This window comes from Homalodisca vitripennis, chromosome 5, assembly GCF_021130785.1.
Source record: "Homalodisca vitripennis isolate AUS2020 chromosome 5, UT_GWSS_2.1, whole genome shotgun sequence".
Lineage (NCBI taxonomy): Eukaryota > Metazoa > Arthropoda > Insecta > Hemiptera > Cicadellidae > Homalodisca > Homalodisca vitripennis.
Window position 1 is genome coordinate 166,537,687 of NC_060211.1, and position 25,710 is coordinate 166,563,396.

Consider the following 25,710-nt stretch of genomic DNA (forward strand, 5'->3'; position numbering starts at 1 on the left):
TAGATTCCAGTCCTCAAAATGTTGTGATTCTTATATTAACTCTTGATGATGGAAAATGTTTCTATTACAGTAAGTTAATACCCTCCAAAATAAGCTGGTGTTTTGGCTTATCTGTTGAAATTTTGGTATTCTTTAACACGTTCATGCCGACACTCACTCGTTAGAGCCCCACTCACTCTTTCTTAAAACACGGCATTGGACTCTAGAGACCCCATGCCTTGCCATTGTCTCATCCCAGTGTGGGGCTCTAGAGACCCATTTAACCCAGCCGTATTTGCGATAGACTTATCAAATGTATCTTACACTATCATGGAATGGCTTTTGATGGTCTTTACGCAAAAAACATTTCATGTATTTATGTATTCATACAAAAATTAAATTAAATTAAGTAGGATTTGTGTGAGTTTGGTATCTCAATATTTGTATGGGTTATTCAGAAAAAACTCTCAAACGTTGTTATATTGTATTGTTTAAATATTCAAAAAGTATTTAATTTATAAAAATGGTAAATAGTGTTTGGATGCTAGAAAAAGTGAAAAACGTAGGTTTACACAAAAAGTGGTGTTATTTTTATGATTTAGTGGATAATAAAATAAGTTTTGGTGTTGTATATAGTTGTATCAGTTATTTTGAGGAAAATATATTTTTTTCAAGTGCTATTTTGCATTTGAAACTGGAAAAATGTTGTACCATGTGTTTTTTTTTAAATCTAATAAACTAGCAGTATATTCATGTTTTATGTGTTTTTAATTAAACAATTTATCTCCAAAGGAAATGAAATAAAAATTTAGAACCTATTTATAATAATTTTGATTTTATATATATGTTTTAGTAAAATGTTACAAAATTGCTGAAATAGGCTTGGCAATTTTCAGTATTACCTGTAAAGAAATCTTTGGAATTTGTATACAACTTTTACCTTACTCCAGTACTAAAAGGATAAATAGATTTAAATGTTTTTAAGAACAGTACAAACAATATTTTTATAAATTTCCGTACCTTTTATAAAAAATCTTTAATGGTAAATATACTATTGCTCATAATATTATGTCTAATTTCAAAGACAAAATTTAATTTCGTTTGGAATTCAAACAATTTTATTTTGCTACAAAAGAAAAATGTATTCTATTTTGAAGCTGTGCACATGTATTATAAAAAGTATAACAGATTTACTTTTTCATATTTCATGAATGTAATGTAAAACATTACATTCATGAGATGATGATAGTAAGTTAGGAGACATTGTTGTCAAGCATAGTACAATGGGACATTCCATTACCTTTTTCGTCCTTTGTTCATGTGAAAAAGTTAGAGCAAAGTTCTAATGTAAGTTTTTATATTCCTAAATATAAAGTGACAAAATTTTGTGTATATACTTTGAGTATATACATGGCCCTTTTTGATGTATGTTACACTATGGGAAGACAATCAAATGCTAATACTTGATTTTTACAAGTTTTTTCAAAAGTCAGTAATTGATAATCAATTGATCGTTAGTTCTGTTTGGCTTCTCAAAAGAGACGGCAAGACGTGCAGAATCAGTGTCCACCCTGCCATGAGTATTGTCAAAAAACTGATAACTTTTATTATAAATCTGAAATTAGGTGTTATTCTTCCTTTTAATGACTCACAAAAGACAAGGGTTTGAATAATTACCATTTTGCATCTTCTTTCAACTTCTTTTTAATTGAATTTAAATTACATATAAAAATATGATGGTATTTTAAATCTAAACACAATATTATTTATAGCACTTATACACAATTTACAAAAGCTTTACTTTATAAACAACACAATTTTAAATGATACTATTATAACATTTAGTATTTTATCTGGTCTTATCTTTCTTTAAAATACAAAAAGCCTGAACTGAAAGTAAATAAACATACTAATTTAAACGAAACATAATTTTTTCAAAGTTACAAAAGTTAATTTAACAATCTATTCTTATCAAATCGGTAAGTACATTTCAGGACAAATATGGTTTTGGGGAGTTAAATATAAGTAATAACGAAATCTTTAACATTAGATTTAATGCTTACCAATAATTTATTTTGAAAGAACCTCAATTTTAAAATTTAAATTTGTTAGTTAAAAATAAAATTTACACAAACTGTGGGAAGACGAGTTTAAAAGGATGGAGAAAACTAATATTAATAAAATAGTTGAAATGATACTCAAATAAAATTACTACCGCAATACCAAATCAAAATTTTAGATGGAAGAATTATCCTAGTCTCAAACTTGTTCAAAATCACATTTTTTATGGGAAAAAATTTAAAACTGTCCAAATGTCCTTTTCTATGGAACCCCACCAACCTAAGACATTGCCTTATGCATATAGCATGTGCTTCAGAGGCCATTTAATTATACTATGAAGCAATTATTTCCAATTCTATTTTCCACCTTTAAGTGAAAATATCTATAAACAATTAATTATCTTTTGGCTGAAAATAAACAATCTTTAATTACTTAAAAAACATGTTAGACTAAAAACAAAAGAATAACTGTACATGTTGTATGTCAGTAACTATTCAACCAAATTGTGCCTTGGAATTAAATTTGTTTCAAATAGAAACACTGGTTTGTTACTTTTCAAATCATGCCCAGGAATACAGTTAAACTTTAATATATAGTACAATGTTATTATAAAAATTTTGAATTTTTGGGAAATTCTGTAATTAAGTTGAGATTCTTTCCACACTGTTGCCATAATGTAGTAGTTTATGGAGCCTTGAAGTGGGATTTTACTCAAGTTAATTTATAAAAACTAGTGAACATCGCTTTGAAAACAATATCAAGTAAATAGTAAAAGATATATATATATATTCTCACTAAAGATATAATCTCAATAAGAACAAACTTACCGCTAAACAATATTTTCCAACAAAGTGATAAAATATAAACTTTTTAGATAACAATAATTTATTACCAAAATATCTATTTATATATTTACATGATTTCAAGTCTATATACACAATAAAAATAAAGGAAATAAATCAGTCAGGAGTAGATCTCAACCTACTCAGTTGGTGTGTTTGGTAAAATCTGACAAATTTTTTTGTCACAAGGCTTCTCTTACACTTAATATGACTAGCTAACGTGCTAGAAAAGTCTTTATCCAGCTAGTTTGTCCTTTTCTAAACAGTTTCTTGTGAACAGGTAACAAACACAAAACGTCTAGACATTTTTTGTTCCGTTGAGTGACTTTTGTAGGAATATAGGAGTCCTTGGTATCGAGTCGGGGATCACTCCCACTTTTACCTTTGTCCTCTGTATGGGTGCTGCAGGATTGATCGTGATCTGGTTTCCTGGTTTGATCAGTGGTGTTTTGGCAGTGGGGCTGGAAGGGGTATTGTTGTTGAGAGAATTCTTATCGTCCACTTTATTCATGGAGTCCGGAACCGGTTTGTAACGGGGAGCCTCATTCTCATTCTGTTCACTTATAAGTTTCATGGTCTCGCTGGAAGGCGCTTTGTCAGGGTACTTGGAACCGTTTCTCTGATCGTCATCTTGAGGTTTCGGTAAGAGCGAAGCCATATCTTGCATCTCAGTTCCACGGTTCGACTCCACATCCTTGCTAATTCTGATAGTTTGTCTCTTATTTGAAGTCCTACATTTGTAAATTGAGTACAGAATAAGGGTAATTACTAGAACAGCTATACAGAACATGACAACTTCTGCTCCAGCTACGTCCCTGAGTTTTTCTTCTATTATGTTACTGGAACCAGCGATAAGAGTTTGGTTCTCACTGCCTGGGGTTGGACTGATGGTTGGTTCTATTTCATCTGTTTGAACTTGCACACTTGTAACTTCCTCTAACTCTTTCTTGTTCATTAAGTCAGGTATGAAAACGGGAGTTGGAATCGGCTCTTCTGTCTCCTTCTCTTCAGGATTCTCTTGATCGACAATGATTGTTCCATTATTTGTCTCGGAACTAGAAGTGGAATTTCTGGACAGGCATTTCCTCTGGATTTTCCACGTCTTCACCGTATGTTACAACTCCTTCTTGAGTAGGTACTATTTCATCTTCAGTAGTTTCCTCAACATCTGGAATGGCAGTCGATTCCTCCACTGTACTCACAGTATATCTGTCACTGTCCACATGAAAGAGACCCTCTTCTCTGAAATCGTCAACTTCTGTGTTTACCTCTTCACTGATTGGTTTAAACTCAACAGGGTTGCTTTCATTCAAGTTACTTGATAGGGGTGGCTCTTGGCCGATGGTATTTTCTATACTTCCAGTCTTCTCAATATTCAGTTCTTCTGGTACGTGGTCAACATTTTCAGGTTTATTTTCTTGGGCTTCATCTACAGCCAAGTTGTCATTACCAGTTTCTAAATTGTCATTTCCATGAACATCTTCCTGTGTTGGACTGTCTGGGACTGTCTTCCTCGGGTTTTACTGACTCAACTTCAGGAGAGTCAGTTGCGTCAGATTCTTCATCAACTTCAACTCCCGAGGTCATCTCTTTATCTGAATCTGCCACTTCTTGCTCAGTGTCATTCATTTTATGCTCTTCACCTCTCATCATTTCACCCATCGCTACAGTTTCATCGTTTTGAAACAGTACTTCTGATTGTGAGTCGGGTTGAGGCTGATCAGCCTGCACATTTTCTGTCAGATAGCTGTTTTCATTCTTGAAGTAGTTCTGCTTGAAACGCAATCGGTTGTATTTACTAAAACGAGACAGCTCTTCTCTCCTCGCTTCCTCTAAGCACAATCTGTTCTCATCAACTTTGCTCCAACTCATGCCATCGTACTCCGAGGGGAAGACACACGTGACGTTGTCCTCAAATATCACACCACGACCGGAGAGCCAATCCTGCAAATTCATCAGGGAACAAGTGCAGTTGATGGGGTTTCCACTGAGGCCAATCCGTCTGAGATTTGTCAACGATGACAATACCTCCGTAGGAATGTTAACCATTTGGTTGTGGGAGAGGTTGAGATACTTGAGACCCTTGGGAAGCGTATTGTATTTGAGGCTTTTCAATAGATTTCCGTCCATCAACAGGTATTTGAGACGTTTCAAACCATAAAACACCCCTCTTGAAATACTCCTAATGTTGCACTGTCCGATGTCCAGGTGTTGGAGTGAGTTTGGAAATCAGGAATGGCACATCTGACAGAAACTGGATAGGGTTCCCTCTCAGTGAGAGGGTCGTTAAACTCGTCAAGTGTTGGAACACTGTCGGCTCAAGCTCTTCGATATAGTTGAAAGACAGGTCAATTTCGATCACGTTTTTAGCTCCGTAGAAGGCTTTCTTGTGAATAAAGTATATGGAGCAGTTTCGAAGACTCAGGTACTTGAGGTGCCTGGCGGAGTTGAACTGTCCGTCGCTCAACTCCTGAGGATGGTCCCTAGATGGCAGCACTGTAAGAGCCTCCACCTTGCCTCCACTGTAGGGCAAGGACGAGCAGTTGGCCACATAGAGGCCTCGTTCGAAGCTACAAGAGCAGCCGTCAGGACAGCCGGCCACCCAGCCGCATCCCACCAACATCAGCATCACCACTACCAGCAACATCGCCTCAGTTTCTGATTCTGCAACAGAACATCCTTTATGAAACCCTCAGAACTGAATTATTGTTCAAGATTTATAATTATTGAAATGTTGCCTGGCAAGTTTTTAATTCAAATTGTCACTGACCAAATGTAAAGGATTATTTATGGCTCTTGAATATATATACGCTGTTCTGGGACTGATTTTGAGCAGGGGCGTATCCAGAGGGGTGATATATGGAATCAACTCCCTGAAATATTTTGTTTCATATCACGAATATTTTTTGTCAGATATAATTAAAACCATTCAAAGTTATAAACAATGTGCTAACACACAGATATATTCAATTCTGAATGTTTTGCTTTCTTTTGATGGTATGCAAATGCCCCCCCTAACTCTCCTCAAAATAAATTCTTGAATATGCTTCTGTTTGAGAGTCCTAGTACTAATATACCATTACCATTTCGCAATCATTGAAGTGCTGATTTACCATTTCGTCTTTTATCTTTTACAGTATATACATTACAGTATTCTAAAATAAGATTATTTACAATTATTATGAACATTATAAAAATTTCAAGATAGTCAACCAAAGATTTTCTTTCCATATATAGCCAAATGGGTAAATGTCTCTCATAATGATGAATAATAATGAAATAACCAAAGTTAGTTGCCTAAACAAATAACCAAAGATGAAAATAATAATATAAAGAATCACAAGAATATTTATACAAAAGTCTCTTTATTCTCATACTTGACTTATACAACTTTGGTTCTCAGGGACTCATAACTCATATAAACACAATAGCTGCCAAGATAACCACTATAAGGGCCGAGATAAACACAATAAGGGCCAAGATAAAAATAGTAAGGGCAAGGCAAATTGCCAAGATAAGCACAAATCCACTCAAGAAGGGCCGAGATAAACACAATAAGGGCCAAGATAAAAATAGTAAGGGGCAAGGCAAATTGCCAAGATAAGCACAAATCCGCTCAAGAAGGGCCATGATAAACACAATAAGAGACATTCCAGTGTGAAGATAACAAGCTCAAAAGGTCAAAACAATGTTTTGGTACTATTTGTACAATCTCTTGAATTAAAAGAATGCTTGAATATAATTTTAAAATGTATTAATAATGTAGTTTAATACATTTCCGACTCGACTTATATTGGGAAATAAGGATTGGAATATATATATATGAATCGCGATTTGTTAAAAGGGCATTAGTCCATTTTTTGGAGAAATTCACTTTTTCACTGTTTTGCATTCTTCAGACATAGATTCATCTAACTGTGTTAGAAAGGCACAAATCCACCACATAGCATAAGCTACAGAGCTTGTTTGGTATTGCAAGTTTTGTTAAAAGGGCACTAGTCCGGGACTTGTGCCCCTTTAACAAAACGTTTGTTGGCATCACTGTCTCTGTTTAGTTTGTGGCTCAGCTGTTTCCCATTCCCAAACTACTAATGGTCCACATCAGGAGAAGTAAAAAGTTTTATTCTGCGCTGGAGTTTGAAAACTCTGAACAGGCACAAGCTGAAGAGCCCCATGTATTATCAATTTCAATAGATTTTATGCAAAACATATCTTTGCCTAAAGCCCCAGTTCAGGAACTTTTTTATCTCAGGCAACTGACCATAAACGTATTTTGTATTTGTAACATAAAAAGAAATTAGTAACTATGTTTGTCTATGACGAAACAGAGGCAAAAAGGGGCCCCCAATGAGGTCTGCTCTTTCATTAATGACTACCTGAATGATTTGCCTAAAAACCAGTATTCTGAGTTAAGAATATTTTCTGACAACTGCTACGGGCAGAATAAAAATCAGGCCTTGAGCAGATTTTTGTTGTATCTAACATATTCTAATCAGTTTTCAAAAGTGCAGCAATTCTTTCCTGTAAGGGGGCATAGTTTTCTAACCATGTGACCGAGATTTCGGTCTTGTGAAAAGGGCAACTTAAGAAATATGACAGACTCTTCACCCCGTATGAAGTTGTGGAGCAAATTGTTTTAAAAGCAGCATACAGGAAAGTTTTTGGTTTAAGAAAGTGAACTGTGATGAAATATTGGATTTCAAAAACTGGTGGGGCAAGCATTACAAACTCCGCACAGTTTCTGATGAACGAAAACTTTGAAAAGAGAGAGTAGGGGTTGCTTTGGTATTAGTAAACTATACCACTTTGTGTATAGGTCAGACTTAAAGGGTACATCACGGCCTATTCCACAATTAATGGCCTAGACAAGCAAACATTTTTCATGTCTGCTCAATCAGGTTACGCCTTCAGCTCCAACCGACTCTGCATACCCAGGAGGGAAAATTCCCTTGAAGGAAGCCAAGGCCAATGACATCAAGAAAGCTCTTCAGTATGTACCAGTAGAACATCTGGGAATTTTATAATGAAATTGTAAATGGGCCCCATTGGAACAGCTGAAGAAGAAGATTTGAATACCAGAGGTTGAGACCTTATAACACATTAAAAAGTGACCAACTAATACTATGGCTCAAAAATATTTTCTCAGATCAAATTAAATGTTTATTTTGTTAATTTGACTGATTTATAATCCAAATGCTATACAAACTACTAATGTAAGCAATAAAAGCATAAGTTTGATCAGAAATAGTTTATTTTTTATCCTTTTTTAGTGCATTTTGTTTAAAACGGCACAAGTCAATAGTTTTTAACTAATTTTAAAAAGTAATATAAATGAACAAAAAACACCATATCTGTTGTTTCCGTAATTAAAAATAGTAATAAACTAAATATAACTAAAAAAATATAAAAGATAAAGTAAATATTTTCCAAACAAGATGGTTTTTTGTTAAATTCCTGAAAGTTTTACCAAATGGACTAGGGTCCTTTTAACAAATCACGATTCATATATATATATATATATATATAATATATATATATAATATATTGTTTTTTTTTATGATTTATATTAAAATGTTATGTAAGTCTTGATAATCAAAAAAATACTTATTTTACTCTAGCCACACTTTGAGAAAATCACAAGAACAGCACTCAGGGTTTCCGTTATGAAAAAATATAACTGAAAAAACTATTTGTTAAAAAACAACTAAAAGAATACCTACTAGAGGGTTGTTTTTATTCGGTTGGGGAGTTTCCTAACTCTATTTTATTAATAATTTATATTCTTTTATTATTTAAAAAATTTTTTTTTTTTTTTTTCCCGCCCTTAAATTTTTAAAAAAACCCCAAAAAAAATTTTAAAAAAAAATTTTTTTTTTAAAAAAAAAAATTTTTAAACCCAACCGATTAAATCCCCGGGGGAAAAAAAAAAGGAAAAAAAAAAAAAAAAGGGGCCCCCCAAAAAAAAACCCCCCTTTTTTTTTTAAAAAATTTTTTATTTTTTTTTTAAAAAAAATTTTTTTTTAAAAATTAAAAAAAACCCAAAAAAAAATTTTTTGGGGAAAAAATTTTTTTTTAAAATTAAATTTTTTTTTTTTTTAAAAATTTTTTTCCCCCTTTTTTTAAAAAAAATTTTAAAAAAAAAAATTTTAATTTTAAAAATTTTTTTTTTGCCCTTTTTAAATCATTTTTTAAAAAAAAAAAATTTTTAAAAAAAAAAAAAATTTTTTAAAAATTTAAAAAAAATTTTTGTTTTTAAAAAAAAAAAAAAAATTTTAAAAAAAAAAAAAAAAAATTTTTTAAAAAAAAGGGGGGGGCCCCCTTTTTAAAAAAAACCCCCCCCAAAAAAATTTTTTTTTTTTAAAAAAAAAATTTTTAAATTTTTTTTTTTGGGGGAAAAAAATTTAAAAAAAAAATTTTTTTTTCCCCCCAAAAAAAAGGCCCGGGTTTTTTTCCCCAAAAAAAAAAAATTTTTCCCCCTTTTTTTTTTTTTTTTGGGGGGGCCTTTTTTAAAAAAAATTTTTTTTTTTTTTTTAAAAAAAAAAAAAAAATTTTTAATGGGTTTAAATTTTATTTTTTTTTTTTAAAAAAAAAAAATTTTAAACCCCCAAAAATTTCCCTTTTAAAAATTAAATTTAAAAAAAATTTTTTAAAAAAAAAAATTTTTTAAAAAAGGGAAATTTTTTTTTTAAAAAAAAACCTTTTAACTTTTTTAAATTTTAAAAAAAACCCCCCAAAAAAAAATTTTTTTTTAAAAAAAAAGGGGGCCCCTTTAAAACCCAAAAAAAAAAATTTACCCCCCCAAAAAAAAAAAAAAAAAAAAAATTTTTTTAAAAAAAACCCTTTAAAAAAAGGGGCCCTTTTCCAAAAATTTTTTTTAAAAAATTTGGGGCCCCCCCCCAAAAAACGGAAAACCCCCAAAACCCCCCAAAAAAAGGGGGGGGCCGGTTTAAAAAGGGGAATTTTTTTTTGGAAAAAAAAAAGGAAAAAAAAAAGGGGGGGCCCCTTTGCCAGGGGGGGGAAAAAAAAAAACCCCCCTTTGGCCCCGGAAAACCCAAAAAATTTTTTTTTCCCCAAAAAAAAAAATTTTTTTTTTTTTTTAAATTTTTTTTTTGGGGAAAAAAGGGGGGGTTTTTCCCCCCCCCTTTTTTTTTGGGGTTTTTTAAAAAAAAAATTTTAATTTTTTTTTTTTTTTAAAAAAACCCAAAAAAAATTTAAAAAAAAAGGGGTTTTTCCAAAAAAAAAAATTTTTTTTAAAAAAAAAAAAAAAATTTTTTTAAAAAAAATTTTAAAATTTTAAAAAACAAAAAATTTTTTCCTTCCCCCAAAAAAAAACCCCCGAAAAGGGAAAAAAAAAAAAAAAACCCAAAAAAAAAAAAATTTTTAAAAAAAAAAAAAACCCCCCCCTTTTTTTTTAAAAAAGGGAAAAAAAAAAAAAAAAACCCTTTTTTTTAAAAAAAAATTTTTGGGGGGTTTTTTTTAAAAAAAAAAAACCCCCAAAAATTTTTGTTTTTTTTTTTTTTTTTTTGGGGAAACCCCCCAAAACCCAACAGGGGGGGCCCCAAAAAAAAAAAAAAATTATTTTTTTTTAAATTTGGGGTTTTTTTAAAATTTCCAAAAAAAAACCCCAAAATTTTAAAAATTTAAAAAAAATTTTTTTTTTTTTTTTAAAAAAAAAAATTTTTTTTTTCCCAAAAAAAATTTAAAAAATTTAAAAAATTTCCCAAAAATTAAAAAAAAAATTTTTTTTTTTTAAAAATTAAAAAAACCCCAAAAAAATTTTTTGGAAATTAAAAAAAGGGGGGAAAAAAAAAATTTTTAAAAATTTTAAAATTTTTAAAATTTTTTTAAAATTAATAAAAAAAATTTTTAAAAAAAAAAAAAAAATTTTTTTTAAAATATTTTAATTAAAAAAAAAAATTTTTTAAAAAAAAAAAAAAAAAAAAAAAAATTTTTTTTTTTTAAATTTTGGGGAAAAGGGGAAACAAACAAAAAAAATTTTTTCCCAAAGGGAAAAAGGGTTTTTTTTCCCCCCCCGGAAAAAAAAAGGGGGGGGGGGGGCCCCCCCCCAAAAAAAAAAATAAAAAAAAAAAAGCCCAAAAAAACCCCCCCCCTTTTTTCCCAAAATTAAAAACCCTTTTCCACCCCCAAAAAAACCGGGGGTTTTTTTTTCCAAAAAAAAAAAAAAAAAATTTTTACCCAAAAACCCCCCCCCCAAAAAAAATTTTTCCCTTTTTTTTGGAAAAAAAAAAAAAAAAAAAAAAAACCCAATTTCTAAAAAAATTTTTTTAAAAAAATTTTTTACCCCAAAAAGGGGGGCCCGGGTTTTTAAAACTTTTTTTTTAAAAAAAAAAAGGTCCTTAACCCCCCCCAAAAAAAAACCCCAAAAAAAAAAAAACCCCCAAAAAAAATTTTTCCCCCAAATAAAAAACCCTAACCAAAACCCCAAATTTGAAAAAATTTTTTTTTAATTTTTTTTTTTTCCCCCCCCTTTTTTTTGGGGGGAAAATTAAAAAATTTTTTTTAAAAAAAAACCCCCCAAAAAAAAATTTTTTTTTTTGGGGGGGGGTTTTTTTAAAAAAAAAAAATTTTTTAAAAAAAACCCGGAAAAATTTTTTTTTTTAAAAAATTTCCCAAAAAACCAAAAAAAATTTTTTTTTTTTTTTTTTTTTTTTAAAAAAAAACAAAAAAAAAATTTTTTTTTTAAAAAAAAAAACCCCCTTGGGGAAAAAAAAAAAAAAAAAACCCCTTTTTTTTTTTCCCTTTTTTTTTAAAAATTTTTCCCGGGTTTTTCCTTTGGGGGGAAAAAAAATTTTTTTTAAAATTTAAAAGGGGGAAAAAAATTTTTTTACCCCCTTTTTTTTAAAAAAAAAAACCCAAAAAATTTTTTTTTTTTTTCCCCCAAGTTGAAAAAAAAAAAAAAAACCCTTTTTTTTTAAAAAAAAAAAGGGGGTTTAAAAAAAAAATTTTTTTTTAAAAAAATTTTTTTTCCCCCAATTTTTTTGGGGGGGCCCCCCCCTTTTTTCCCCCAAAAAAAAAAAGGGGGGGGGGGAAAATTTTTTTTTGGGAAAAGGGTTTTGGGAAAAAATGGGGCCCGGGGGGCCCCAATTTTTTAAGGGAAAATTTTTTTTTGGGGGGGTTTTTTCCCCCTTTTTCCCCCTTTTTTCCCCCTTTTTCCCCCGGGGGGGGCCGGGGGTTTGGGGGGCCCCCCGGGGGGCCAGGGGGGGGGGGCCCAAAAAATTTTTGGGGGGGGGCCCCCGCCCCCTTTGGCCTAAAAAAAAAGGGGGGGGAAAAGGGGTTTTGGGGGGGGGCCCCGGGGGGGGCCCCCCTTTTTAAACCCCCTAATAAAACCCCAAAAAAAAAAGGGGGGGGGGGAAAAAAAATTTTTAAAAAAAAACCCCCCGGGGGTTTGGGTTTTTCCCCCCCCCGGGAAAAAAAAAGGGGGGAAAAAAAAGGGAAAAAATTTTTTTTTCCCCGTTTTTTTTTTGGAAAATTTTTTACCCTTTAAAAAACAAAAATTCCCAAATTAATTTAAAAGGGGGGAATTAAGGGGTTTTTTTTGGGGAAAAAAAATTTTTTAAAAAAGGGTTGTTAACCCCTTTTTTTTAACTTTTTGGGGGTTTTTGGGAAAAAAAAATTTTTTGGGGGGTTTTTTAAAAAACCCCCCTTTTTTTTTTTTCCCCCAAAAAAACCCCCTTTTTTTTTCCCTTTTTGGGGGTTTAAAAAAATTTTAAAAAAAAATTTTAAAAAAATTTTTAAAAAAAAAAAAAATTTTTTTTTTTCCCCCCCCAAAAAAATTTTTAATTTTTTTTTTTTTCCCAAAATTTTAAAAAAATTTAAAATTTAAAAAAAAAATTAAAAAATTTCCCAATTTTTTTAAAAACGGGGTTTTTTTTAAAAATTTTTTTCGAAAAAAAAAAAATTTTTTTTTTTTTTTTTTAAAAAAAAACCCCTTTAAAATTTTAAAAAAAAGGGGGGTTTTTTAAATTCCCAAAAGGGGGGGGGAAAAAATTTTTTTTTAAAAAAAAAGGGAAAAACCTTTAAAAAAAAATTTGGTTTTTTAAAAAAGGGAAAAACCATCCCCCCTTTTTTTTTAAAAAAAAAAAATTTTTAAAAACCCCTTTGGGGGGGGAAAAAAAAAAACCCCCCCCTTTGTTTAAAATTTAAAAAAAACCCCCCAAAAAAAAACCTAAAAAAAAACCCAAATTATTAAAAAAAAAAAATTTTTTTAAAAACCCCAAAGTTTTTTTTAATTTTTTTTTTGGGGGGGGAAATTTTTTTGGGTTTTTTTTTAAATTTTTTTTAAAAAATTTTTTTTTTTTTTTTTTTTAAAAAAAAGGGGGTTTTTTTTTGGGGAAAAAAAAATTAAAAAAAAAAAAAAAAAATTTTTTTTAAAATTTTTAAAAAAATTTTGGAAAGGGGGGTTTTTTTTAAAAAAAAATTTTTTTTTTTTAAAAAAAATTTTGGGGTTTTTTTAAAAAAATTTTTTTTTTTAAAAAAAAAAAAAAAAATTTTTTTAAAAAAAATTTTAAAAAAAAAAACTTTGGGGGGGGGTTTTTTTTTTTAAAAAATTTTTTGGTAATAAAAAAATTTTTTTAAAAAAAGGTTAAAAAAAAAAAAAAAAATTTTTTCCCCCCAAAAAAAAAAAATTTTTTTTTGGGTTTTTTTTTAAAAAATTTTTTCCCCCCCCCCGGGGGGGGGAAAAAAAAGGGGGGAAAAAAAACCCTCCCAAAAACCCCCCCAAAATTTTTTAAATTTTTTGGAAGGGGCCCCAAAAAAAAAATTTTTAAAAAATTTTTTTTTAAACAAAGATTTTTTAAAATTTTAAAAAAAATTTTTTTTTTTCCCAAAGGGGGTTTTTTGGGTTTTTTTTTAAAAAAAAAAATTTGGGGTTTTTTAAAAAAAAAAAAAAAAATTTTTTTAAAAACCCCCCAAAAAAAAACCCCCTTTTTCAAAATTTTTTTTAAACCCTTAACGGGGGGAAAAAAAGGGGGTTAAAAAAAAAAAAAAATTTTTTTTAAACCCCCCTTTTTTTTCCCTTTTGATTTTTTAAAAAATTTTTCCCCCAAAAAAATTTTTTTTTTAAAAAAAATTTTTTTTTTCCCCCAAAAAAGGGTTTTTAAAATTTTTAAAAAATAATTTTTTAAAAAAAAACCAATTTGAAAAATTTTAAAAAAAAACCCCCCCTTTTTCCTTTGGGAAAAAAAATTCCTTTTAAAAAAAAAAGGGGAAAAAAAAAGGGCCGGGGAAAAAAATTTTTTTTGGAAAAAAAAGGGGTTTTTTTTTGGAAACCCAAAAAAGGGGAAAAAAAAAAAAAACCTTTGCCCCCCAAAAAAAAAAGGGGGTTTTTGGTTTTTCCCTTGGTTTTTTTTTTTTTTCCCCTTTTTAAAATTAAAAGGGGAAAAAAGGAAAAAATTTTTTTAAAGGGGGGTTTTTTTTAAAAAATTTTTAAAAAAGGGGGAAAAAAAAGGGGAAAAAATTTTAAATTGGGGCCCCCCCCAAAAAACCCCCTTTTTTTTTTTTGGGTTTTTTTTTTTTTTTTTTCCCCGGGGGGGGGGGTTTTTTGGGTTAACCCTTTTTTTTGTTTTTTTTGGGGGAAAAGGGGGGCCCCCCAAATTTTTTTAAATTTTTTTTTTAAAAAAAAAAACCCCAAAGGGGAAAAAAAAAAAACCCCCCCCGGGAAAAAAATTTTTTTTTTTTTAAAAAAAATTTTGGGAAAAAAAATTTTTTTAAAAGGTTTTTAAAAAAACCCTAAAAAAAAAAAAAACCCCCCAAAAAAATTTTTTTTGGGTTTTAATTTTTTAAAATTTTTTAAAAAACCCTTTTTTTTTGGGGGAAAAATTTTTAAACCCCTTTTTTTTCCGCCAAAAAAAATTTTAAAAAAAATTTTTTTTGGGGGGGGGGGGGGGGGGTTTAAAAAAAAAAAAAAAAAAGGGTTTTTTAATTCCCCCAAAAGGGGGTTTTTTAAATTGGTTTAAAACCCCGGGAAAAAAAATTTTTAAAAAAAAAAAATTTTTTTTTGGGGGGAAAAAAACCCCCCTTTTTTTAAAAAAAAAAATTTTTTCCGGGGGTTTTTTTTTTTGGGGAAAAACCCCCCCCCGGGTTTTGCCCACCAAAAAAAAATTTTTTTAATAACCCCTTTTTAAAAAAAAAAACCCCCTTTTTTTTTTTAAAAAAAAACCCTTTTTTTTTTTCCCAAAAAAAAAATTTTTAAAATTTAATTTTTTTTAAAAAATTTTTTGGGGGGGGTTAAAAAAAAAAAAAAATTTTAACATTTTTTTAAAAAAATTTTTTTTAAATTTTTTTTTATTTTTTTTTTAAAAAAAATTTTTTTTGGGGGGTTTTTTTTTTTTTTTCCCCCCCTTTTTAAAAAATTTTCCCCGGGGAAAAAAAAAATTTCCTTTTTTAAAAAGGAAAAAAAAAAAAGGGGGGTTTAAAAAAAAAAGGGGGGAAAAATTTGGGGGGGAAAAAAAAATTTTTTTTTAAAAATTTTGGGGGGGGGAAATTCCCCCTTTTTCCCCCTTTAAAAAAAACCCCAAAAAAGGGGGTTTTCTTTTGGGAAAACCAAAAACCCCCAAAAAAAACCCCTTTTGGGTTTTTAAAAAAAAAATTTTTAAAAAATTTTACCCCTTTCCGGGGGTTTTTTTTTTTAAAAAAACAAAACCCCCCCGGGGGGGGTTTTTAAAAAAAAAAAACCCCGGTTAAAACCCCAAAAATTTTTAAAAAATTTTTCCCCCCAACCCGGGGGGGGGGGGTTTTTTTCCCCCAAAAAATTTTGGGGGGGAAAAAATTTGGGGCCAAAGAAACCCCCCCCTTTTTTCCCCCCCCCAACCCTTGGGGGGGGCCCCGGGGGAATTTGGGGGGGGCCCCCCCCCCTTTTTTTTTTTAAAAAAAAAATTTTTAAAAAAAATTTTTTTGGGGGGATTTTTGGGGTTTTAAAAAAAATTTTAAAAAAACCAAAAGGAAAAATTAAAAAAAAACCCGGAAAATTTGGGGGCCCCCCAACCCCAAAAATTTTTTTAAAAAGGGGGAAATTTTTTAAAATTTGGGGGGGGGGGAAAAAAATTTTTCCCCCCCCCAAAAAACCCCAAAAAAAAAAAATTTTTGGCCCCAAAAAGGGGTTTTTTAATCCCAAGGGTTTTTTTAAAAAAAAAGAAAAAAAAAAAAAAAAAGGGGAAAAAGGGGTTTTTAAAAAAAATTTTAAAAAAAAAAAAACCCCCCCTTTTATTTTGGAAAAATTTTTTCCCCCCCCCATTTCCTTTTCTTTTTTTTAAAACCCCCAAAAAAAACCCCCCGGGAAAAATTAATTTTTTTTTTTTTTAAAAAAATTTTTTAAAAGGGTTGTTTTGAAAAAAATCCAAAAATTTTAAAACAAAAATTTTTAAAAAAAAAAGGGCCTTTTTTTGTTTTAAAAGGGAAAAAAAAAAATTTGGAAAAAAGGCCCCAAAAAAACCCCCCCCCCAAAAAAAAGGGTCCGGTAAAAAAAAAAAAAATTTTTCCCCCTTTTTTTTTTTTTTTAATCCATTTTTTTAAAAGAAATTTTTTTTTTTCCCCCGGGGGCCCCCCAAAAAAAAAAAAAACCCCCAAAATTTTTTTTTTTTTGGGAAACCCTTGGGTTTTTTTTTAAAAAAAAAAATTTTTTTTTGGGGAATTTTTCCCCCCCCAAAAAAAAAAAAATTTTTTTTCCGGGTTAAAAACCCAAAAAAGGTCCCAAAATTTTTTAAAAAAATTTTTTCTTTTTTTAATTTTTTTTTTTTTTTTTTTTGGGTTTTTTTTTTTGGGGTTTTTTTTTAAAAAATTTTTTTTTTAAAAAACCAAATTTGGGTTTACTTTTTTTTTTGGGGGGAAAAAAAAAAAGGGGGGGGCAAAAAAAAATTTTCCCCCCCCCCCAAAAAAATTTTTTTAAAAAAAAAATTTTTTTGGGCCCGGGGTTTTTAACCCCCCCTTTTTTTTGGAAAAAAAGGGGTTTTTTAAAGGGGGGAAAAGGGGTTTTTTTTTCCTTTTTTTTTTTTTTTAAAAAAAAAATTTTTTAAAAACCCCCCAAAAAACCTTTTTAAAACCCGGGGCCCCCCAAAAAAATTTTCAAAAACCATAAAACCCAAAAAAACCCCCCCCCCAAATTTGGGCCCCCCCCTTTTTGGGGCCCCCAAATTTTTTCCCCCCCCCCTTTTAAGGGGGGGGAAAAACCCCCCTTTCCCCAAAATTCCCCCCCCAAAAAAACCCCAAAAGGGGGGGGCCCAAAAACCAAAAAAAATTTTTGGGGGGGTTTTTTCCTTTTCCCCAAGGGGGGGGTTTTTTTTTTTTTTTTAAAAAAAAAAAAATTTTTTTAAGAAAAAAAAATTTTTAAATTTTTTTAAAAAAAAAAATTTTTTTTATTTTTTTAAATTTAAAAAAAAATTTTTTTAAAAAAAGGGAAAAACCGGGGGTTTTTTTGGTTTAAATTTTAAAAAAAAAAAAAACCCCCGGTTTTTTAAGGGCCAAAAAAAATTTTGGTTTTTTTAAAAAATTAAAAAAAATTTTTTTTTGGGGAAAAAATTTTCGGGTTTTTTAAAAAAAACCCTTTCCTTTTAAAAAAGGGGGCCCCCCTTTTTTTTTTTTTAAAAAAATTTTGGGGGCCCCCGGGGAAAATTAAAATTTCAAAAATTTTTTTAAAAAGGGAAAATTTAAAAACCCAAAAAAAAAGGGAAAGGGCCCCCCCCTTTTTGGTTTTTTTTTCCCCGGGACCCCCAAAAAATTTTTTTCCCCGGGGGGGTTTGATTTTTTTTAAAAAAAAAATTTTGTTTTAAAAAAAATTTTTTTTAAAAATTAATTTTTTTTTGGAAAAAAAATTTTTAAAAAATTTTTTTAAAAAAAGGGCCAAAAAAAATTTTTTTTTTTTTTTTAAAAAAAAAGGGGGGGGGAAAAAATTTAAAAAAAACCCCCCCAAAAAAAAAAACCTCCGGGGGGGAAAAAAATTTGGTAAAAAAAAAAAAAATTTTTAAAAAAAAACCCCCAAAATTTTTTCCAAAAAAAAAAAAAAATTTTTTAAATTTTAAATTTAAAAATTTCCCCCAAAAAAAAAAAAAACTTTTTTTTTTTTTAAAAAAAAAAAAAGGGTTTTTTTTTTAAAAAAAAAATTTAAAAAAAAATTTTTTCCCCTTTTTTTAACTAAGAAACCCTTTTTTTAAAAAAAAAAGGGAAACCAAAAGGGGAAAAAACTTTTTTTTAAAAAATTTTTTAAAAAAAAAAACCCAAAAAATTTTGGGGTTTTTTAAAAAAAAACCCTTTTAAAATTTCCCCAAAATTTTAAAAATTAAAAAAAAAATTTTAAAATTTTTTTTGGGGCCCTTTTTAAGGGGGGGGGGGGAAAAAAAAAAAAAAAACCCTTTTTTTGGAATTAAAAAAAAAAAAACCCCCCAAAAAAAAACCCTTTTTTTTAAAAACCCAATTTTTTAAAAACAAAATTTTTTAAAAAAAAGGGGTTATTTTAAATTTTAAAAAAAAATTTAAAAAAAAATTTTTTTTTGGGGGGGGAAAAAATTTAAAAATTTATAAAAATTTTTTAAAAAAAGGAAAATTTTACAAAAAAAAAAAAAAAAAAGGGGGGGGAAAAAAAAATTTTTTTTTTTTTAAAAATTTTTTTAAAGGGGGGGGGGCCCCGGGGGGGAAAAAAGGGGGGTTTTTTTTTTTTTTAAAAAATTTAAAAAAAGGGGAAAAAAAAATTTTTTTTTTAAAAAAAAAAGGGGGTTTTTTTTTGGTTTTTTTTTAAACAAAAAAATAACCCCCCCCCCTTTTTTCCCCCGGGGGTTTTAAAAAAAAAAAAAAAATTTGTAAAAAAAAAAATTTTTAAAAAAAGGGGGTTTTTTTAAAATTTTTTTTTTTTAAAAAAAATTTTGGGGAAAACCCTTTTAAATTTTTAATTTTTTTTTTAAAAAGGGGAAAAAAATTTTTTAAAAAATTTAAAAATTTAAAAAGGGTTTTTTTTTTAAAAAAATTTTTTAAAAATTTTAAAAAAAAAAAAATTTTTTCCCAAAATTTTTAAAAAAAATTTGAAAAAAAAAAAAAAATTTTTTAAAATTTTTAAAATTTTTTAAAAAAAGGGGTTTAATTTAAATTTTTTGGGTTTTCAAAATTTGGTTTTTTTTTTGGGGGTTTAAAAATAAAAACCCTTTAAAAAAAAATTTTTAAAAAAAAACCGGGGTTTTAAAGGGGAAAAATTTTTTTTTTAAAAAAAAACCCCCCGGGTTTTAAAAATTAAATTTCAAAGGGGAAAAAGGGGTTTTTTTTCCTTTCACTTTTTTTTTTAAACCCCCAATTTTTTTTAAAAAAAAAAAAAAAGGGGGAAAAAAAAATTTTAAAAACCCCCCAAAAAAAAAAATTTTTTTTTTCCCCCAGGCCCCCCCCCCCCCCCCTTTTTTTTTTTTTTTGGGAAAAAATTTTCCAAAAAAAAAAAAAAAGGGGAAAAATTTAAAACCCCCGGGGAAAAAAAAAAAAAATTTTTTTTAAAAAATTTTCCTTTTCCCCCCCAAAAAAAATTTTAAAACTTTTTATCTTGGGAAAGTTTCCAAAAATTTTAAATTTTTAAAAAGGGGGAAGGTTTTTAAAAATTAAAAAACCCCCGGGGGGGTTGTAACCAATTTTTTTTAAAAAAAATTTTTTTTTTTTCCCTTTTTTTTCCCCCCTTTGGGTTTTCCAAATTTTTTTTTTAAAAAATTTTTAAAAAAAAAATTTTTTTTTTTAAAAAAAAAAAAGGGGGGGGTTTAAATTTTTTTTTTTTTCCCCCCCCCGGGGGGCCCCGGGGGGAAAAGGGGGGGAAAACCTTTTAATTTTTTAAAAAAATTTTTTTTAAAATTTTTTTTAAAAAAAAAAACCCCCCCTTCCCAAATTTTTCCCCAAAAAAAAAAGGGGGAAAAAAATTTTTTTTTAAAAAAAAAAAAATTTTTTTTTAAAACCCCCCAACCAAAAAAACCCCCCCCCAAAAAAAATTTTTTTGGCCCCTTTTTTTTTTTCCCCCCGGGGGGGGAAAATTTTTTAAAAAGGGGGCCCCCCTTTTAAAAATTTTTAAAAAAAAAAGGGTTTTTTTAAAAAAAAAAAATTTTTTTGGGGGGAAAAAAAAAAAAATTTTTTTCCCCCAAAAAAAGGGAAAAAAATTAAAAAAAAATTTTTTCCCCTAAAAAAAGGGAAATTTTTCCCCCTTTTTTCCCCCGGGAAACTTAAAAAAAAGGCCCCCCCCCCTTTTTAAAAAAAAATAAAAAAAGGGGTTTAAAAGGCCCCGGGAAAATTTTTTTTCCCCGGAAAAAAATTTAAATTTAGGGTTTAAACGGAAACCCTTTTTCGCCCCCAAACCCAAAAATTTTAAAAAAGGGGGGAAAACCGGGGGGGGGGAAAACCCCCCCTTTTTTTTTTTAAAAAAAAGGGCTTTGGGGAAAGGGCCCCCCGGGTAATTTTTCCCAAATTTTAAAAAAAAACCCCCCCCCCAAAAAGGGGGGGGGGGGAAAAAAAAAAACCTTTTTTCCCCTTTCCGGGGGGAATTTTTTGGTTTTTAAAAAAAAAGGGGAAAAAAACCCCCCAAAAAAATTGGGGCCCCGGGAAAATTTGGGTTTTTTTTCCCAAAAAAAACCCTTCCCGGAAAAAAGGGCCCCCCGGGCCCCGGGGGGGGAAAAAAATTTTTTGGGAAAAAGGGTTTAAAAAAAAAAAAAAAAGGGAAATTTTGGGAAATTTTTAAAAAAAAAAAGGGGGGGGAAAAAATTTTTTTTTCCCCCCCGGGAGGGGGGGGCCCCAATTTTTTAAAAAAAATTTTCCAAAAAAAAAACCCCCCCCTTTTTCCGGGGGTTTTTTTTTTAAAAAACCCCCCCTTAAAAACCCCCCCGGGGGTTTTTTTTTTTAAAAAAAAAAAAAAAATTTAAAACCCATTAAAATTTTTTTTCCCTTGGTTTCCCCTTTTTTGGGGGGGAAAAAAAGGGGTTTTCCCTTTTGGTACCTCCTTAAAATTTTTTTTTTTAAAATTTAAAAAAAAAAAAAAAAAAAAAAAAAAAACCCCCTTTTTTCCCAAAATGAAAGGTTTTAAAAAAAAAAAATTTTTTTTTTTTTTAAAAAAAAGGGCTTTAAAAAAAAAAAAAAAAAAAACTTTTTTTCCCCCCAAAAAAAAAGGGGAACCCCCCCCCGAAAAACCCCCGGGGGGGTTTCCCTTTAAAATTAATTTTTTTTTTTTTCCCCCCTTTAAAAATTTTTTTCCCCCCCTTTTCCCAAAAACCCTAGAAAAACCCCCTTTCCCCCGGCCCGGTTTTTAAAGGGGGAAACCCCCCCTTTTGGGTTTTTTTTTAAAACTTCAAAAAACTTAAAAAATTTTTTTGGGAAAAAAAATTTTAAAAAAACCCCCCCCCAAAAGGTTTCCCAAAAAAATAAAAAATTTTTTTTAAAAAAAAATTTTTGGTTAAAAATTTTGGGGTTTTTAAAATTTTTTTTTTTTTTTTGTTTAAATTTTTTTTTTTTTTCCCCAAAAAAAAATTTTTAAAAAACCAAACCTTTTTCCATTTTTTTTTGGTTTTTTTAGTTTTTTTTTTTTTTTTTTGGGGAAAAAAAAAATTTTTTTCCCCCAAAAAAATTAAGGGGGGAAAAAAAAAAAAAAAAAAAAATTTCCCCCCTTTTAAAACCAAAAAAAGGAAATTTTAAAAAAAAAAAATTTTGGGAAAAGGAAATTTTTCCCTTTAAAAAATTTGGGGGAAAAAAAAAATTGGGTTTTAAACCTTTTAAAAAACCCCGGAGAAAAAAAAAAAATGGTTCCCCCAAAATGGCCCCGGGCCCAAATTTAAGGGAAAAAAAGGGTTTTAAACCCCCCCCCCTTTTTGGCAAAAAAAAAACCCCCGGGAAAGGGGGGAAAAACCGGGGGGGAAAAAAGGGGAACTTTAAAAAAATTAAAATTAAAAAAAATTTTTTTAGGAAAAAAGGGGGGGAAAAAAAAAAAAAAAAAACCTTTTTTTTTTTAAAAAAGGGGGAAAAAAATTTTTTTAAAAAAATTTTTAAAAATTAAAAAAAAGGGGGTTTTTAAAAAGTTTTTTGGGAAAACCGGCCCCCCGGGGGGCCCCCGGGGGGGGGGGTTTTTTAAAAAAGGTTTTTTGGGGGGAAAACCGGGGGAAAAGGGGGAAAAAAAAAAAAAAAGGGGCCCCCCGGGGCCTTTCCCCAAAATAAAAAAAAACCCCCCTTTTTTTAAAAAAAAAAAGGGTTTTTTTTTTTTTGGGGGAAATTAAAAAAAAAACCCCCCCAAAAAAAAATTTTTTAAAAAAGGCCCCTTTTTTAAATTTTTTTAAATTATTTTTTTTTTTTTAAAAAAAAGGGGCCCCCTTTTTGGGGGTTTTTTCCCCCCTTTTTTGGGTTTTTTTAAAAAACCCAAAAAAAAAGGGGTTTTTTTAAAAAAAATTTTAAAAAAAAAAAAACCGGAAAAAAGGAAATTTAAAAACCCCGGGTTTTCCCCTTTTTTCCTTTTTTTAAAAAAAACCAAAACCTTTTTTTTTCTTTTTTTAAAAATTTTTTCCCTTTTTTAAAATTTTTTTGTTTTTTTTAAACCCAAAAAAAAATTAAAAAAATTTTTTAAAACTTCCCAAAAAATTTTAACAAAAGAACAAAAAAAAATTTTTTAATTTTTTTTTTTAAAATTGGTTCCCAAAAAAAAAAAATTTTTCCCCGGGAAAACCGGAAATTTGGGGTTTTCTTTCCCGGGAAAAAAATTAAAAGGGGAAAAAAAAAGGGGAAAAATTTTTTAAAGCCCCCCCCCGGGGCCCCCCAAAAAGGGGGAAAAAGGGAAAACCCCCAAAAAGGGGGTTTTTTTTTTAAAAAAAAAAAAAATTTTTTTTTTTTCAAATTTTTGGGGTTTTAAACTTTTGGGGGGGAAAAGGGGGTTTTTTGGGATTTAAAGGGGGAAAAACCCGGGGGGTTTTTTTTTCCCAAAAAATTTTTTAAAGGGGGGGAAAAAAAACCAAAAAAAAAAAAGGGGGCCCAAAACCCCCAAAAAATTTGCCGGGGGGGGGAAAAAACCCCAACCCAAGGGGAAAAAGGGGTTAAAATTTTTTCCCCCCCGGGGGGAAGGCCTTTTAAAAAAAATTTTTTTCCCCCTCCAAAGGGGGGGGGAAAATTTTTCCCCCAAAAAAAAGGGGGGAAAAAAAAAACCCCAAAAAAAAAAGGGGAAATTTTTTTTTTTAAAATTAAAAAAAAAAAATTTTCCCAAAAAAGGGAAAAAAGGGGGAATTTTTTTTGGGGAAAAAAGGGCCCGGGTTTTTTAAAAACCCCAAAAACCCAATTTTTAAAAAAAAAATTTTTTAAAAAAAAAATTTTTAAAAAAAATTTTTTGGGGAAAATTTAAAAAAAAAAATTTTAAAAATTTTTCCGAAAAAAAAAAAACCCTTTTTAAAAATTTAAAATTTTTTTTTAAAAAAAAATTTAAAAAAAAATTTTTTTTAAAAATTTTTAAAAAACCCTTTTTTTTTTAAAAAAAACCCCCCTTTTTTTAATTTAAAAAAAAAAAAACCCCCTTTTTAAAAAAGGGGGTTTTTTTAAAAATTTTTTTTTTTTTTTTTTTACAAAAAAAAATTTTAAAACCCTTTTTTTTTTTTTTTTTTTAAAAAATTTTAAAAAAAAAAAATTTTTGAAAAAAGGGGAAAAAATTTTAAAACCCCTTTTTTTTAAAATTTTGGAATTTTCCTTAAATAAGTTTTTTAAAAAAAATTTTTTAAAAATTTTTTTTTAAAAAAAAAAAAAAAAAAATTTTTTAAAAAGGGAAAAAAAAATTTTTTTTTTTTTTTTTCCCCAAAAAAAAAAATTTTTTTAAAAAACCTTTTTTTTAAAAAAAATTTTTTTTTTCCCCCGGGGGGTTTTTAAAAACCCCAAAAAAAAAAAAAAAAAAAACCCCCCTTTTAAAAAAGGGAAAAAAGGGTTTTAAATTTTTTTTAAAAAAAAAAAAAATTTTTTTGAAAAAATTTTTATGGAAAAATTTTAAAAGTTTTTTGGGCAAAAAAAAATTTTTTTTAAAAAACCAAAAAAAGGGAAATCTTTTTTAAAAAAATTTTAAAAAAAAAAAATTTTAAAAAAATTTTTTTTTTTTAAAAAGGAAAAACCTTTTTTTTTAAAAATTTTTTAAAAAACCCTTTTTTTTTTCCCCCGGAAAAAAAAAGGGGGGGGTTTTTTAAACCCCAAAAAAAAAAAAATTTTTTTTTTTTTTTTTGGGGGTTTTTTTTTAAAAACCCCCCTTTTTTGGAAAAACCCCCCCCCCGGGGGCCCAAAAAAAAAGGGGGGGGGGGTCAAAAAACCCCAAAAAAAAAAATGGGGGGGCCCCCGGAAAAAAATTTTTGGGGGGGGGAAAAGGGGGGCGGGGGGGCCCCCCCTTTTTAAAAAACCCCGGGGGGGCCCTTTAAGGGGGGTTTTTTCCCAAAAATTTTTGGGGGAAAAGGGGGCCCCCCCCTTTTTTAAAAAAAATTTTTTTTCCCCCCCCCCGGGGGGGGGGGGGAAAAAAATTAAAAGGAGAAAAAAAAAAGGGGTTTGGGAATTTTTTAAACCCCTTTTTTTTTTAAAAAAAATTTTTTTTGGGTTTACAATTTTTTTTTAAAAAAAACCGGGTTTAAAAAAATTTTTTTTAAAATTTTTTAAAATTTTTTTTTAAAAAATTTTATTTTTTCCCGGAAAGGAAAAGGTTTTTTTTTTGAATTAATTTTTAAACAAAACCCAAAAATTTTTAAAATTTTTGGGGGGGTTTTTTTTTTTTTTAAAAATTTTAAAAACCCCCCAAATTTTAAAGGGGTTTTTTCCCCCCCGGGGCCCTTTGGGGGTTTTTTTTTGGTTTTTTTTTTGGGGTCCTTTTTTTAAAATTTTTTAAAAATTTAAAAAAAAAAATTTTTTTCCCCAAAAAAAAATAAAAAAAAAATAAAAAAAAAAAAAAATTTTTTAAAAATATTTTGAAAAAAAAAACCTTTAAAAAAAAAAAAAATTTTTTTAAAAAGGAAAAAAAAAAAATTTTTTAAAAAAAAAAATTTTTTTTTTTTTTTTTAAAAATTCCTTAAAAAAAAAAAAATTTTTTTTTAATTAAAAAATTTTTTAAAAAAAAAATTTAAAAAAAAAACCCCCCGGGGGAAATTTTTAAAAAACCCCCCAAAAACCCCCAAAAATTTTTTTCTTTTTTTTTTTAAAAAAAAAATTTGGAAAAAAAAAATTTGGGGAAACCAAAACCTTTTAAAAAATTTTTTTCCCCCCCCGGGGGGGGGGCCCCCTTTTCCGGGGGGGCCCCCTTTAAAAAAAACCCCCCCAAAAAAATTAATTTTCCCAAAATTAATTTTGCAAAAAAAAAACCCCCCCCTTTCCAAGAATTTTAAAAATTTTCCCCCCCCCCGGGGTTTTTTGGGGGCCTGGGGTTGGTGCCCCAAAAACCCCCAAATTTAAAAAAAAAAAAATTTTTTTTAAAAAAAAAAAACCACCCCCCCCGGGGTTTAAAAAAAAATTTTAAATTTTTTTTAACATTTTTTGGGGGGGGGGAAAAAAACCCCCAAAAAAAAAAATTTTTTAAAAAAAGGGTTTTAAAAAAAAACCCACCCCAAAAAACAACTTTCCTTTAAGGTTTCCCCCCCCTTTTTGGGGGGCGCTGGGTGACGGAGAAACCGCGATCACAATGCAACCAAACCCCAAAACCTTTTGGGTTTCAGGATTACAGAAGTACACCACCACTCCCCAAATAAGGGGCCCCCCTTTTTTTTTTTTGGGGCCCCCAAAAAAAAAAATTTTTGGGGTTTTAAAAATTTTTGGGGAAAAACCCCTTTTTTCCCCAAAAAAAAAAAACCCCTTTTTCCCCCCCCGGGGGGGGGGTTTTTTTTGG

At 29.1% G+C, this 25,710-nt stretch overlaps 1 protein-coding gene across 1 annotated transcript in view; it reads right to left on the reverse strand.

Moving 5' to 3' along the window:
- Positions 1 to 2,583: 2,583 nt before the first annotated feature.
- The window catches only part of LOC124363699, a 76,670-nt gene continuing 53,543 nt past the window's right edge, over positions 2,584 to 25,710 (reverse strand). Inside the window, 4 exon segments of the mRNA XM_046818961.1 lie at positions 2,584 to 3,996; positions 4,085 to 4,311; positions 4,349 to 5,102; positions 5,104 to 5,546. Of these exon segments, the coding sequence (XP_046674917.1) occupies positions 3,181 to 3,996; positions 4,085 to 4,311; positions 4,349 to 5,102; positions 5,104 to 5,529 (2,223 nt within the window). The 5' untranslated portion in view covers positions 5,530 to 5,546 and the 3' untranslated portion in view covers positions 2,584 to 3,180.